This window comes from Ranitomeya imitator, chromosome 4, assembly GCF_032444005.1.
Source record: "Ranitomeya imitator isolate aRanImi1 chromosome 4, aRanImi1.pri, whole genome shotgun sequence".
Lineage (NCBI taxonomy): Eukaryota > Metazoa > Chordata > Amphibia > Anura > Dendrobatidae > Ranitomeya > Ranitomeya imitator.
In genome coordinates this window covers 639,986,439-640,002,062 of record NC_091285.1, presented here as the reverse complement: position 1 = coordinate 640,002,062, position 15,624 = coordinate 639,986,439, and the positions used below count along the sequence as shown (strand labels likewise).

General features: G+C 42.8%; 1 protein-coding gene across 2 annotated transcripts in view; it reads right to left on the bottom strand.

Moving 5' to 3' along the window:
• Positions 1-15,624, bottom strand: part of ADAM9 (ADAM metallopeptidase domain 9) — a 100,202-nt gene that overhangs the window by 53,599 nt on the left and 30,979 nt on the right. For both annotated transcript variants that reach the window (XM_069766869.1, XM_069766870.1), the window contains exons 4-6: positions 12,195-12,273; positions 2,816-2,892; positions 1,211-1,400 (exon numbers count right to left, since the gene is read on the bottom strand). In XM_069766869.1, the coding sequence (XP_069622970.1) occupies positions 1,211-1,400; positions 2,816-2,892; positions 12,195-12,273 (346 nt within the window). The remainder of the gene's footprint in view (positions 1-1,210; positions 1,401-2,815; positions 2,893-12,194; positions 12,274-15,624) is intronic.

Genomic DNA, 15,624 nt, shown 5'->3' with positions numbered 1-15,624 from the left:
AAACAAAAACACTATTTTTTTGTCTGTGTTGGAATTTTCTAAGATTCATAACTTTGTATATTACTTGGACCTGTGTGACAGCTTGTATTATGGGTGATGAGCTGACATTTTTATTAAAAGGAATGTGTCAGCAGATTTTTGCTGCCTCACCTGAGAGCAGCCTGATGTAGCGGAAGAGATCCGAATTCCAGTGATGTGTCACTTTCTGGGCTACTTGCTGTAGTTTTTATAAAATCACCAGAGGACTACCTGACAGCAGGCCCGCCCCCCACCACGGATTGTTTATAGGCAGAAAACTGCCAATGTACACAGAAAGCAGCCAATCAGTGGTGTGGGTGGGTTAACACAGGGCTCAAAATTCAGAGCTTTGCAGCACAAAAAACAACCAAACAGTATTTAATCAAAACTACAGCAATGAGTAAAGTAAGTGATACATTGCTGGAATCATGCTGCTCTCAGATGGGGTAAAAAAAAACTCATAACAGATTTGCTCTAATACCATTTTGGAGTACATATGATATTTTGGTTGCTATTTATTGCATTTTTGGCGAAGGGAAGGGAATTCTGGCATTTCAATTTTTTTTCTCGTTATGGTGTTTACCGTATGGATGAATTAATTTTATACTTTCATAAACTTGTTTTTTAAAATGTTTTTTTTTTTCTCCACTTTAACTTTTTAGCATTAGGAGACTTGAACCTGGGATCATTTAATTGTTCTATAACACAGCTATCATCCACCACTTACGTAGCGAGCTCAGATCCTGAGCCCACTCCATGCACCCGTGCTCAATGTGTAACATATTTCTGTAACAAGATGGGAAGAGGTTATAGGGTTACTCTCATGTCAGTAAGTGACAAAATCTCTAGGGTATGCCATTCCTTAATGATCACACAGTCCATCGTATGGGATGGCCCAGATCCTAAAAATAAAAAAGGGGACTGTAGTGGGGTATCCACGAACGCCACTATACAGAAAAGGTGCTGCAACCTGATCACTCTCAAGGTTGTGAGGATCTCAAGGGTCAGAACTTCATCGATCATGCCCTTACTTACTGATCTAGGAATACACCTATAGAATATGGACTGAAAGGTCATGCAGTATTTTAGGAAAGCTTGGTGTCTGCCCCTTTAGTAATGCAACGATGTGCTTCTCACCCAGGATAACAGAAAAGTTGGGTGACACTACCGGCAGGACAAGCTCAGTGCTTACCCGGCGTAGTAGCTGATACATGCTGGGGGAGTGCGGGTGCTGACTCTCATGACCCTCTGCGGGGTCTGACACCCCACACACCATCGGCTCCTGCTTCACATCTTCAAGGCGATAAATGAGGTGTTGAAAGGTGGAGGAAGACTGCAGAGGCTCGATTCCATAGCTGCCATTACTCAGGTGGAGCAGGCCTCTGTTACCAACAGATGATTGTAGCATTAATATTTATACACCACAAGTCACGGTCTTCTGCTTTTACGTAACTATTATTGACTGTTTCATTCATTACTGACCTACACTATTCAATGGAGGCAAGCAGAGACATTGAAAAATCGAGAAAAAATTGGGAAAATTGCATAATTCTTTATTATAAAAAGAATAACCTTTAATTTACTGAAACCCCTTTTAAGACATATCAATCCTTGCTGTTTTTTTATAGATCAATAATAAAGATTTCTTAATAGGGTAAAGTGGGGTCCAAAAGGCTGGAGATCTAAAGATACAGGACAGAGGAGAGGGAGAAGCGGGCATGATGCTGCAGTCTGTGCGTGTGTCTGCCTTATGCTGTGAGAGGGGAGAGGGAGCGGCCAAGGGAAGATAATGGCAGCTTACACAGTTTATCGCATTCAGGGGAAAGGTGACATTAATCTCAGGATAAAGTGGAGCTCTTAGAGACGGACTCGCAGCAAACAACACAATATGGGATGTCCTAGGTATAGGTGTCATTCTCTAGGATCCCCACTAATCCTGGGTACCCCACGTGAATAGAGCGTTGAACAAGCATGCACACTTAATGAGAATCTGTCAGATCCCAGAATGTCACCAATATATACATAATCATGCCTCCCAGACCTGATAGACATCCTCCATACACCATACATCATGGAAATCAAGACATGCCTGCTGTCCTAACAGTGAGGGGAGTATACGGAGGCGGTCAATCAGGTGTAATAAGAGGAACCAAGGCAGGACTAGTATGAGCAAAGAGGTGCCTGGTCAGAATAAAGTCTGACGGAGAAAGATGACCGTTGTACGTATGCTTGACCACTGCTCCATTCAGACAGAGAACTTGAGACCCTGAGAAATCAGCAACTCATCACTTATTCAGTGGAAAGAGGAGAAGTTGTGGGACTCTCTCTCTAAATCCCCATATTCACTGGGAAGAAGATCCTGTCTAAAGTGGTCTTCTGGGGAAAGCAAGTTATCACCTACCCAGAGGATGGGTGACAACTTACTGATCGTTGGGGCCCAACCCTTAGGTATCCTTTAAAAGCACCTATCAAGTGGTAGAGATGGTCGGACTCCAGCCCAGGGGTCAGGTCAGTAGTCTCTGGTTGCTGGATGGGAAACCCACAAATCTATTACCTTTCGGGATCCCCAGGCTCAGCTTTTGATTAGCCGAGCTGGCACAACGTTATGTATGTGTCACGTTACGATGACATTGCGCTAATTAAATGGCAAGTAAGGAATCACAGAAGGGAAGAGATTGGCGAACTTCCTGTACAGCGGCCGGGAGACTACTGACCTGACCGATGGCCTGGAGCACCCGCAAATCAATCCGTCCAATTCTAGCAACTGGTCTTTGTGTAGAATTAAGAAGACTGTTACCTTAGACCTGAGCAAGTGCTGATGGCTACCCGGGAGTCAGGATATCCTTCTGCATAACCCTGATAATGGCACAGGTCCTGGGGGAATAGAAAGGAGACTGATGAGTACAGTACAGAGACAGCAAACTGAAATAATGCAAAAACATCTGTAGTTACATCTCATACTGCTGTAGGGAATTTTATATATATATATGTGCCCACTATTAAAAGAGAATGAGTGGGAGTGAAGAGCAGTGAATATTCATTCTGATTAACAGCAGGACAGCAGGCACATGTGATCGCCCAGCCGTTGCAGGAAGCCGGTGGCTTCAGCTAACAATGTGCCTGCTATTAATTATGAACATTCACTGCTCTCCATGCCCATAATCGCAGGTGTGGAGAGCAGTGAGTATTCTGGCAGTTGACCTCAGCGTGTAGGGAAGCATAGCAGTGACATCATGTGCTGTTTCACACTGAAATCAGCTGTTGGCATCAGCACAGGATGCAGCGCAGTGAAGGAGCGAAGGTAAGGTAAGTAGAATTGATTATTTTTTTTGTGTGCAGCGTGATAGAGACCAGACATACCAGGATGGTGGCCATGTATAGCAGTGTCTGAATGAGCCCGCCTCCATAACAGTGTGTCAGTGTGTCAAGGCCACATTTTTTGCTTCAATTTTTTTCCTATTTTCCTCCTTTAAAACCTAGGTCTGTCTTATGGTCAGATGCATCTCCTTGTCCAAAAAATAGGGTAATCCAGAAAAAAAAAATCAACACTTTTTTGAGTGTTATACAATAGCAAAATGTACCACAAAGCATGTAATATTCCATGGATCTCGCAATATATTCAATTTTTCACAGAAAAAAACAAACAAAAAAAGCCACAGCTAGATATTTTCCAAGGGACCGCACAGCTCTACTCCCTGCCTACAGACTGGATTCTGTCACTCCCCCTGCTCCTGCAATTCTCTCCATCCCTAGGCTAAATGCAGATTGTACGTTATACAAACAGCAAAGCAAACAATTAGCTCTTAGAAGGGCTGTTAGTATGATGGCTCAGCTTCAGCACCAGCGAGGGGCGAGAGCGCTGGGAGCTGCAATGTTGCGTGCTGAATGTTTCCGAAGTAATAAGATATCACCGGAGGGTGTCTGATCCAGCTGGTGAGTACAGCCACAATAGAGAAAAAGGATTTAATCCGGTACACCCATCTTGGTAAAAAATATGAGTTTATCAGATCATGTTTTAAAGCAGCTTAAAAAGAAACCTGACGCGTTGCTGGTGCAAAAGTGGCGCCCTTAATCATAGAATGTCAGAAAGAAAATGGAAACATGTACATAAAATAAATTAAACCAATTATCAATCAGAATTAAGTATAAATGAATTCAAATGGGCAAACAGAAGACGACACAAATAGTTAATAAATGCAATATAAGGTAAGTTATTTTTGTAATTCATCCCATTAGGAAATTTGGTATTTAAATGTAAAATTCAGCAAGCCTCCCTTAGAACAAGTTCTCTTTTCCGTTTGGGATAGGGGACCTTCTTAAACCAAAAAACGCAAGGTGTGTGAGGTCACTCATGTGTACTGTGACAAAGGTTTGAATTCCTGGATGAAAGCTCTCCCTCCGTAGGACATATGCGCATGGCACGGTCATAACCAAAAGACTCATTACCCATGGTTATAATAGCCTGAACGTAAAACATGCTTTTAGAAGAGCTTCTTGAAAGTCAAATAAACCATTTTTTAGGGACCACATCCCTTATGAAGTGACTTTGAGGGGCCTATGTGACAGAAAATACTCAAAGGTGACACCATTTTAAAAACTGCACTCCTTAAAGTGCTCAAAACTGCAATCAATAAGTTTATTAACTCTCTAGGTGCTTCACCGGAATTAAAAAGCAAAGGGAAAGGAAAAAAAAAGAAAAATTTACTTTTTCCCACAAAAATATTGTTATAGCCCCAAATTTTTAATTTTTAATTTTCACAAGGGTTACAAGAGAAAATGGATAGTACAATTTGTTGTGCAATTTCTCCTGAGTACACCGATACCCCATACCTGGGGGAAAACTACTGTTTGGGAGCACAGCAGGGCTTGTAAGGGAAGGAGCACCATTCGACTTTTGGAGCGCAAAATTGGCTGGAATCATTAGCGGACGCCATGTCGTGTTTGCAGAGCCCCCCAATGTTCTGAAACTGTGGAAACCCCCAAAAATGACCCCATTCTAGAAACTATGCCACTCAAGGAATTTATCTAGATGCGTGGAGAGCACCTTGAACCCCCAGGTGCTTCACACAAGTTTAGAATGTTGAGCCATGAAAATACAAAATTATCTTATTTTTTCCGAAAAATGTTACTTTAGCCCCAAATGTTTAATTATCACAAGAGATAATTGAAGAAAATTGACAACAAAATTTGTTGTGCAATTTCTCCTGAGTACACAGATACCTCATATGTAATCGAAAACTACAGTACTTTTGAGGCACAGTGCAGGGCTCGGAAAGGAAGGAGAAACATATTGGAGTTCAGATTCTGCTGGAAAGGCTTGAGGGTGCCATGTCACATTGGCAGAGCCCCTGACATGACAGAAAAGCAGACCTTCCCCCCACAAGTGACCACACTCAAGAGCTGACCCACACCATAGGAACTGGTTGCTGGCTGTGTTATACAGCCAGCACCTGCGCCTCTCAGCAGTGATCGGATCAAGAACCATAGGCTGGGCTTCATAGGAGATCACCAATTTGACTATGTACTGCAATACTGAAGTATTGCAGTATATAGAACACACGAAAGGACTTGGGAAAAATAATAATACATAAAAAAAATTTGGGAAAAATTGTAAAGCATTAAAAAAAAAATCAAATCTATTTGAAATGGTCAAGCATACAATTACTTAATCCAGAAAGCAAAAAAAAATAAAAAAAATTACTGCATCTCCAACAAAATTTGCAATAATAAGCAATCAAAACATTGTGTGTACCCAAAATAAAAATAAAAAACTACGGTATGTAAATTTGTGATTACTGTAATCGCAGTGACCTGATGTATCGTATTTCCAGGTAATGTTTACCACACACTGAACAATGTATAAACAAATTACCCCAAAACTATGGCAAAATTACTCTTTTTAACGATTTCACCGCACTTCGATGTTTTTCCTTGTTTTTCAGTGCATTATATGACTGATGTCATTCAAAAGAAAACTTGTCTCAAAAAAAAAAAAAAAATCAACTCCTCATATGGGATCAGTTGCAGCTCTTGGAAGTAGAGTTGGAAAAAAAAAACCACGAAAATTTGCAACAATGGGGAAGATTTTGACTTTTTTGAGCAGCTACGTTCATTATAGAGCAAGCTGATTTCCATAACATTTTCCCAGGAAGCAATGCTTTGCCAATATGTCTGCTGATAGGAAGCAGCGCTATTAGGGTCTGTGCACACGGTGAGTATTTTCTCTGCACCAAAAACCAAAGGGTTGGAGGGAAAACCGCTGTGGCGTGAAAAGTGCTGATATTTTACGCTTTTATACTTCTGGTTTTTTTTCCCCCAATAAATGAAAAATACTAAAAAATTGATGTGCTGCTGATATGAAAAAAAAAATGCTTTGAAGTATCAAATCTGCAAGGGAAAAAAAATCGGCACTAAGTGCATGAGAGTTCAGGACTCTCATTTACCATGCTGATACAGTAAAACACTGCAGTTTTTTTACCTTGGGAAAAATGCAAGGTGTGAACAAGCCCTAAGGCCGGCCTCACACTAGCGAGTTTTACGGACGTAAGAGCGCAGAAACTACGTCCGTAAAACTCGCATAAAATACGGCACAATTATTCTCTATGCCCCTGCTCCTATCTGCCGTATTTTCCTGATCAGTATTATACGGCTTTCTACGGCCGTAGAAAATCGCAGCATGCTGCGTTTGTCACCGTATTGCGCAAATAAAACGTCAATGAAAGTCTTTGGAAGCCCCAAAAATACGGATTACACACGGACCAGCAGTGTGACTTGCGAGGAATATGCAGCGGTGTTAGAGAGAAAAGCCGGCAATTCAGTGCGGTGTACAGTAAAATCACACTGTCAGCTAACAGTAGAATAGGTAGAATAAATATGTACACATAGAATAGATATATATATATATATATATATATATATATATATATATATGTCAGTAGACACATATATGTATATATATTATTACTTCATCCAGCGCGAGATAGCTTTAAAGCTGGTAATTCAATTACCGGCCTTTGCTTTCTCCTTCCTAAAACCCGACATGATATGAGACCTGGTTTACATACAGTAAACCATCTCATATCACCATTTTTTTTGCATATTCCACACTACTAATGTCAGTAGAGTGTATATGCAAAATTTGGCCGTTCTAGCTAGTAAATTAAAGGGTTAAATGGCAGAAAAAATTGGCGTGGGCTCCCGTACAATTTTCTCCGCCAGAGTAGTGAAGCCAGTGACTGAGGGCAGATATTAATAGCCTGGAGAGGGTCCACGGTTATTGGCCCCCCCTGGCTAAAAACACCTGCCCCCAGCCACCCCAGAAAAGGCACATCTGGAAGATGCGCCTATTCTGGCACTTGGCCACTCTCTTCCCATTCCCGTGTAGCGGTGGGATATGGGGTAATGAAGGGTTAATGCCACCTTGCTATTGTAAGGTGACATTAAGCCAAATTAATAATGGAGAGGCGTCAATTCTGACACCTATCCATTATTAATCCAATACTAGCAAAGGGTTAAAAAAAAAAACACACACACATTATTAAAAATTAATTTAATGAAAAAATCACAAAGGTTGTTGTATTAATTTATTCTACTCTCAATCCACTCACTGAAGACCGTCGATCTGTAAAGAAAAAAAAAATAATAAACCAACAATATACAGTTAGGTCCATATATATTTGGACAGAGACAACATTTTTCTAATTTTGGAAATTATAGACATTACCACAATGAATTTTAAACAAAACAATTCAGATGCAGTTGAAGTTCAGACTTTCAGCTTTCATTTGAGGGTATCCACATTAAAATTGGATGAAGGGTTTAGGAGTTTCAGCTCCTTAACATGTGTCACCCTGTTTTTAAAGGGACCAAAAGTAATTGGACAATTGACTCCAAGGCTATTTCACGGACAGGTGTGGGCAATCCCTTCATTACGTCATTCTCAATTAAGCAGATAAAAGGCCTGGAGTTGATTTGAGGTGTGGTGCTTGCATTTGAAAGGTTTTGCTGTGAAGTAAACATGCGGTCAAAGGAGCTCTCCATGCAGGTGAAACAAGCCATCCTTAAGCTGCGAAAACAGAAAAAACCCATCCGAGAAAATGCTACAATATTAGGAGTGGCAAAATCTACAATTTGGTACATCCTGAGAAAGAAAGAAAGCACTGGTGAACTCATCAATGCAAAAAGACCTGGGCGTCCAAACAACAGTGGTGGATGATCGCAGAATAATCTCCATGGTGAAGAGAAACCCCTTCACAACAGCCAACCAAGTGACCAACACTCTCCAGGAGGTCGGCGTATCAATATCCAAATCTACCATAAAGAGAAGACTGCATGAAAGTAAATACAGAGGGTTCACTGCACGGTGCAAGACACTCATAAGCATCAAGAATAAAAAGGCTAGACTGGACTTTGCTAAAAAAATCTAAAAAACCCAGCACAGTTCTGGAAGAACATTCTTTGGACAGATGAAACCAAGATCAACCTCTACCTGAATGATGGAAAGAGAAAAGTATGGTGAAGGCGTGGTACAGCTCATAATCCAAAGCATACCACATCATCTGTAAAACATGGCGGAGGCAGTGTGATGGCTTGGGCATGCATGGCTGCCAGTGGCACTGGGTCACTAGTGTTTATTGATGATGTGACACAGGACAGGAGCAGCCGAATGAATTCTGAGGTATTCAGAGCCGCCATACTGTGTGCTCAGATCCAGCCAAATGCAGCCAAACTGATTGGTCGTCGTTTCATACTACAGATGGACAATGACCCAAAACATAAAGCCAAAGCAACCCAGGAGTTTATTAAAGCAAAGAAGTGGAATATTCTTGAATGGCCAAGTCAGTCACCTGATCTCAACCCAATTGAGCAGCATTTCACTTGTTAAAGACTAAACTTCAGACAGAAAGGCCCACAAACAAACAGCAACTGACAACCACCGCAGTGAAGGCCTGGCAGAGCATTAATAAGGAGGAAACACAGCGTCATTGCCAGGAAAGGGTTTTCAACCAAGTACTAGAAATGAACATTTTATTTAAAATTATTGAATCTGTCCAATTACTTTTGGTCCCTTTAAAAACAGGGTGGCACATGTTAAGGAGCTGAAACTCCTAAACCCTTCATCCAATTTAAATTTTCAAATGAAAGCTGAAAATCTGAACTTCAACTGCATCTGAATTGTTTTGTTTAAAATTCATTGTGGTGATGTCTATAACCAAAATTAGAAAAATGTTGTCTCTGTCCAAATATATATGGACCTAACTGTACATACCTTCCGAGGATCTGTCACGTCCAACGATGTAAATCCATCTGAAGGGGTTAAAATATTTTGCAGCCACGAGCTTTGCTAATGCAGCTGCTCATGTCTGCAAAACCCCGGAGAATGTAGGTAAAGTAGGTCATTGACCTATATTTACCTGCATTTGCGGTGAGGCGCCCTCTGCTGGCTGTTCCTAGATCGTGGGAACTTTCCTAGAAAGCTCCCTGGCTCGAGTTCATATGAGGACAACCAGCAGAGGGCGCCTCTTATGATCTCGAGCCTGGGAGCTTTCTAGGAAAGTTCCCAAGATCTAGGAACAGCCAGCAGAGGGCGCCTCACCGCAAATGCAGGTAAATATAGGTCAATGACCTACTTTATCTACATTCTCCGGGGTTTTGCAGACATGAGCAGCTGCATTAGCAAAGCTTGTGGCTGCAAAATATTTTAACCCCTTCAGATGGATTTACATCGTTGGACGTGACAGATCCTCGGAAGGTGTATATATATATATATATATATATATACAGACAGACATGTATATATATATATATATATATATATATATATATATATATATATATATATATAGACAGTATATATGGTTTTTTTGTTTTTTTTTAACACATGGATCCCTTGTATAGCTGTATGTCAGTTTTGCAAGCCTGCGATAAAAACACGCAGTACGGATGCCATACGGATTACATACGGAGGATGCCATGCTCAAAAACGCTGAAACACCCTGCGTACGGAGGAGCTACGGACCACTATTTTGGGGACTTTTCAGCGTATTACGGCCGTAAAAAGCGGACCGTATTTTCATACGCTGAGTGTGAAGCCGGCCTAACAATGTGAGTAACTAATATTTCACTGGTGTAATATTAAATATTGTGACCGTCCGTGGACTTTCCTATGAAACGCGCTGCTCTAGTTAGGCTTAAGACAATAATTAATCGGACACAATGCACGCACACGAATTTAGACTGATCTTGGACCAGCACCTATTACCAAACTGGAAGGGCTCTAACAAGTGTCTAAAGAAGACTTATCACCAGGTCAAAAAAGTGTCCCAGTTTCACTCATTTATTCCCTCTGCTCCTCTGAGTATTCCGTTTTTTTGTTTTCTTAACATTTACCATACGGTTCCAGAGATATAGGCCTTTTTATTTAGTACTAAATTGTGTAGTCTTTAGAAAGAGGAAGCAGCTAATGAGGTAATTATGCAAAGCAGCTAGAGACACACCCCTGAGGATCCTGTTGAAAGACGATAAAAAGGAGCACTAAATAAACAGGCCTAGAGGCAGGTCCTATTTAAAGGGGTATTCTTATCTCAGACTCCGAGGACTTTTCCATATTCCATACATTTCTTATGGGTGACGGTCCCAATTATCAAGCATTGGATGCTGTTCTCTATTCCACCAGGGCTACTTGGCGCTGTCGAAAACTAGCAAAATGTATGGCCAGGGCTCTATTCTGCCAACATCTGCCTTCTTGCCTTGGAAAATGGATGTCTGGAATCCCATTTACTAGATATGAGAACCAATACCTTTCTGTTTATGACGCACCCTGGCGCTGCACAGAAGTTCTTTAATTATAATTAGATAATTGCTCAAAATGATGAAGCAAAAGAAATCTCTGTGCCGTACTAAAGGGGTCATTCTGCTATACCCCTCCTATAATCAGTGGTGGTCTGCGTTCTCTGACCTCACTAGTGTGACTTTTTAGAGAATAGTCTGGCGTTCAGAGACCATAGCACTGAGTCAGCTGTGTAAAACTGTAGGAAATCTTGCGCAGTCACCTTCCAGGACATGCAGTCATTTCCCATTGAAATCCGCTGACTACCGTGCTTAACCTTACTAGTCCTATCCCTTATACCAGTCCCGGCTCCGACATCAGGACGGCACACAATGTACCAGGTCGTAAAACTGTTCGCAGGCTCAGGACGTACCGCACTGTCACAAAAAAAAAAAACATGTCAAGTATGAGACTAAATGTATGTCTGGTTATGGGTCACGCCTATGAGTCCAAAGCCAACAACGCACATCTTCTGGCTCCGACTACAAGACTTGGGTGACGTGACACAAAGACCACCGAGTAGTGAAAGTCCCTTTGGTGGCAGATCACATGGAATTTTTCCAAAATCTTGATCCAGCCGTCAAGACGGGAGCCCCGCACACAACCTTCTACCTGTTGGCATTCGCGTCACAACGGCAGAGCAACGCACACCCATCATCCCACAAGGCTGGCTAATCCAGAGAGGAGAAGGCAGATGGGTGAATAGTCGCGGGGCTCCTGTCCACAAAATAATGACCTGCCTGCTAGACCAGAGTGCTGAGATTGTATTCGCGCACCTCTATTGTACAGTGTTTGGGGGATATCCCAATGATAATGGGATTAGTAACATGCAGTCATCATGTTATTCAGACATTTCCAGGAGGAGCAGCAGGGGAACAATGCACCGGACAAGACACTCTTATTTTATAGGAACGCGTACTAAAAAGAGGTTCTCTAAAGGGATTTTCTGGGATATGATATGAAGGTCAATGAGAAGTCTGCAGGTCCCACTCGTTAAACCACACAGATGAGGAAAATGAGTGGGCCAAGACGCTCAGTGTGGGGGTCCTGACCGCTTCATCCCACTGATGATCACAATGAAAGGATGCAGCACTTGAAGGGGCGTCCTGGACCCATGCACAGCGCCATAAAGCCTCAAACTCAGTACCAGGAATAGGTCCTCGTAGTGAAGGGTACGAGGTCCTCCATCAGGCGCCATGGCCCATTTATACTGCCCATCTGTGAGGGTCCTCAGCGACCGCACAGGGATGGCCTTTCCTCCTAGATTGGACATTCATCTTATCACAATTATGGACACGGTGACTTCATGCGACATTTTACATTGATTCTCCCAGTACTACATACACACCTGTTGGTGGAGCGGGCTCGCCAGTCTGGTCCCATTCTCAGTATATGTGTACACGGTGAAATCTTTGGATAATATATCTCTGTAGAAAAGAAAAATATATATATATTATCCCCTTAAAGGGAGTCTTTCAGCCCATACTGACCGTATAAACTAAGCACAGAGCTCTGTAGGGGATATAGACTGTATATAAAAACAAAACACATTTAGTCACTAATCGCTGCCTCCATTCTGCAGAATCTGAAGTTTTATCAGATTTACTAATCAGATGACTCAATGTACCCTGGGTGTGGCCAAGAGGCTGAGTGTCTGCTCCACCCACTGACTTTGCATATTCCTACCTCCCTCACTGGTGGTGGACAGTGCTGGCTTTGCCCAAACTTTCATAGAAAACCAGTGGGTGGAATGGTACGCGGAGCCTCTTGGCCACACCCAGGGTGCACCGAGCACTGACGGTAGGATAAATATAGGGGTTATAGTGTGCAAACTCGCTGAGTTTTTTCTGGAGGAACTTTCCAGCATCTTTTGTACTGAAGCGTCCCTTTTTCCTAATAAAGAGTTTCATAAAGCCAAGAATAATAGATATATGATCAATTCTATTTGCTTCCAAATCACCACTAGGGTGAGCTTAAAGGGAACCTGTCACCCCGAAAATCGCGGGTGAGGTAATCCCACCGGCATCAGGGGCTTATCTGCAGCATTCTGTAATGCTGTAGATAAGCCCCCGATGTTACCTGAAAAAGGAGAAAAAGACGTTATATTATACTCACCCAGGGGCGGTCCCGCTGCTGGTCAGGTCGGATGGGCGTCACGGTCCGCTGCGCCGTCTCCTATCTTCTTTCCATGACGTCCTCTTCTGATCTCCAGCCACGGCTCCGGCGCAGGCGTACTTTGCTCTACCCTCTTGAGGGCAGAGGATAGTACTGCAGTGCGCAGGCGCCGGAAAGGTCAGAGGCCCGGCGCCTGCGCACTGCAGTACTTTGTCTGCCCTCAACAGGGCAGAGCAAAGTACGCCTGCGCCGGAGCCATGGCTGAAGATCAGAAGAGGTCGTCTTGGAAAGAAGATAGGAGGCGCCGCAGCGGACCGTGACGCCCATCCGACCTGACCAGCAGCGGGACCGCCCCTGGGTGAGTATAATCTAACGTCTTTTTCTCCTTTTTCAGGTAACATCGGGGGCTTATCTACAGCATTACAGAATGCTGCAGATAAGCCCCTGATGCCGGTGGGATTACCTCACCCGCGATTTTCAGGGTGACAGGTGCCCTTTAACAAGCTGACTGTATACTGAGCTCCTGAGCTCTCCCTTGTGGAGGCTAAAGTCAACATCTGATTTTTCGCTGGCTGGTGTACCTAACTAACACGCTTGCTATTGCTTGTACAATAGTGAATGTAACATCTCAGCTTTGGAGGCAAAGTCATGAAACCATTGGCCATTACAAATTTTTTTTTTTTTTTTTTACAAATTTCCAAGCGTTTCGTTGCTGCAGAGAAGTCCTATATATAGCTGAACAACTTGCAAAAATTATAGAAATCCATTACAGCACCCGTTTCTGACTACTCTCTCTGCTCCCCTTTTCTCAGTGTTAGCGATAACAGCAGGGAGGGTGAGAGCGTTATACACAGATCAATATGGTAAGGAGAGGAGAGAAATATCTACAGTCCTAGAGAAAAGAGGCTATAAATAAGGAGGACAGCACCTGGAGAGGAAATGAGTGCAGGATAGAAGCTGTGCTGATATATAAAAGCAAGTGAAGACCGTAACATCCTGGATACACAGATCTCACATCCAGCCTGTATTACTGGGGGATACACTCCCAAAAGTGACATATCTAAAAATTGGATTAGGCCGCAAACTGTGTATCAGGGCGTCTGGAAATGAAGGACTGAAGATTGTAGATTGAAACTTGGTGCACATTTAAGAAATAAAAGGTAATCACCAAAAACCAAGTTTCAATCAAAAAGCACAAAAAAAATGTTTCCCCCCCCCCCCAAGTAGGAGAAAAACGGATCAAACTCATCGGTCCGACTTTCTCATATGTGGAAAAATCGGACAAGCGAATGAGCCCTAAGACTGTGTCCATACCAAGCTTGGTACATCCCAGACTCTTGGACTGACATATGGCCTCTGATTGGCTGCAATGGTCACAGATCACGATTGCGATGGTTAGAGACTGGCATGGAAACAGCCCGAAAATTGGTGAAATTAGCAGAGGAGGTCAACTTTTTTGTTTTATGCTAGGATTTGAGGCTTTTGCTGGCAGATAATCCACAACTCAATTTGCAGAAATTCAACAATCTGACTTCCTCTTGAACTTAATGGAGAAGTTCAGTAATAAAACCTAATTGTATCAGCAGAAAAAAAATAAATAAATAAATCCGTACAACAGGTCACAGAAAACACCAGTAAAAATTTCCATTTTTCATCTACTTTGCCGATGCTGTAAAACCCTGCCGATTTTTTCACCCAACAATCTGGATGGAAAATCTGCTGCAATTCCAGCACAAGTGGATATTCCAAGAACGTAAAAAAAACGCCCTGCAATTACAGGTAACCTTGCTGCAACGTCTCCGGTACTTTCTGACGCCCGTGGACTTTGAGACTCATGTGATAAAATGACCCTAGGTTATAAATTACTGCATAGATAGAGGAAGCCGATGGTTGTAGGAAAACATGTATTTCTGCAGGAGGAACGTATCATCAGCATACTAAGACGTCTGTATGACGGTTGGTTTATAGAACGGTATCATTCATGTGCAAGGTTTCAGAAGAGACGGTGCTGGCTTAAAGGGTTTGTCCGGTGAAAACAAGTTATCACTCATCACTGGATTGTTGATTATTTGCCAATTGGTGCAGATCCCGGCACACAGGGGATTTATATCCCTGATGGGAAACTTTCTCTAGTTACAAACTGAAGCGGTAGGATGGACAACCAAATGCCGCACCATTCGTTCCCTACTGGGGTTGCTGGAAAAAAGCCGTGGGTGGAACTTGACAACCCCCATAGGGAATAAATGGAGAGGCAGTTGAGCATGGGTATAGAACGTTCATTCCTCAACCAAGAATCTGCAAAAACCCTAGTCCATGCCCTCATCATCTCTCGCCTTGACTACTGCAACCTCCTGCTCTGTGGCCTCCCCTCGAACACTCTCGCATCCCTCCAATCTATTCTAAACTCAGCTGCCCGACTAATCCACCTGTTCCCCCGCTATTCCCCAGCTTCTCCCCTCTGTCAATCCCTTCACTGGATCCCCATTGCCCAGAGACTCCAGTACAAAACCCTAACCATGACGTACAAAGCCATCCACAACCTGTCTCCTCCATACATCTGTGACCTCGTCTCCTGGTACTTACCTACACGCAACCTCCAATCCTCACAAGATCTCCTTCTCTACTCCCCTCTTATCTTCTCTTCCCACAATCGTATACAAGAT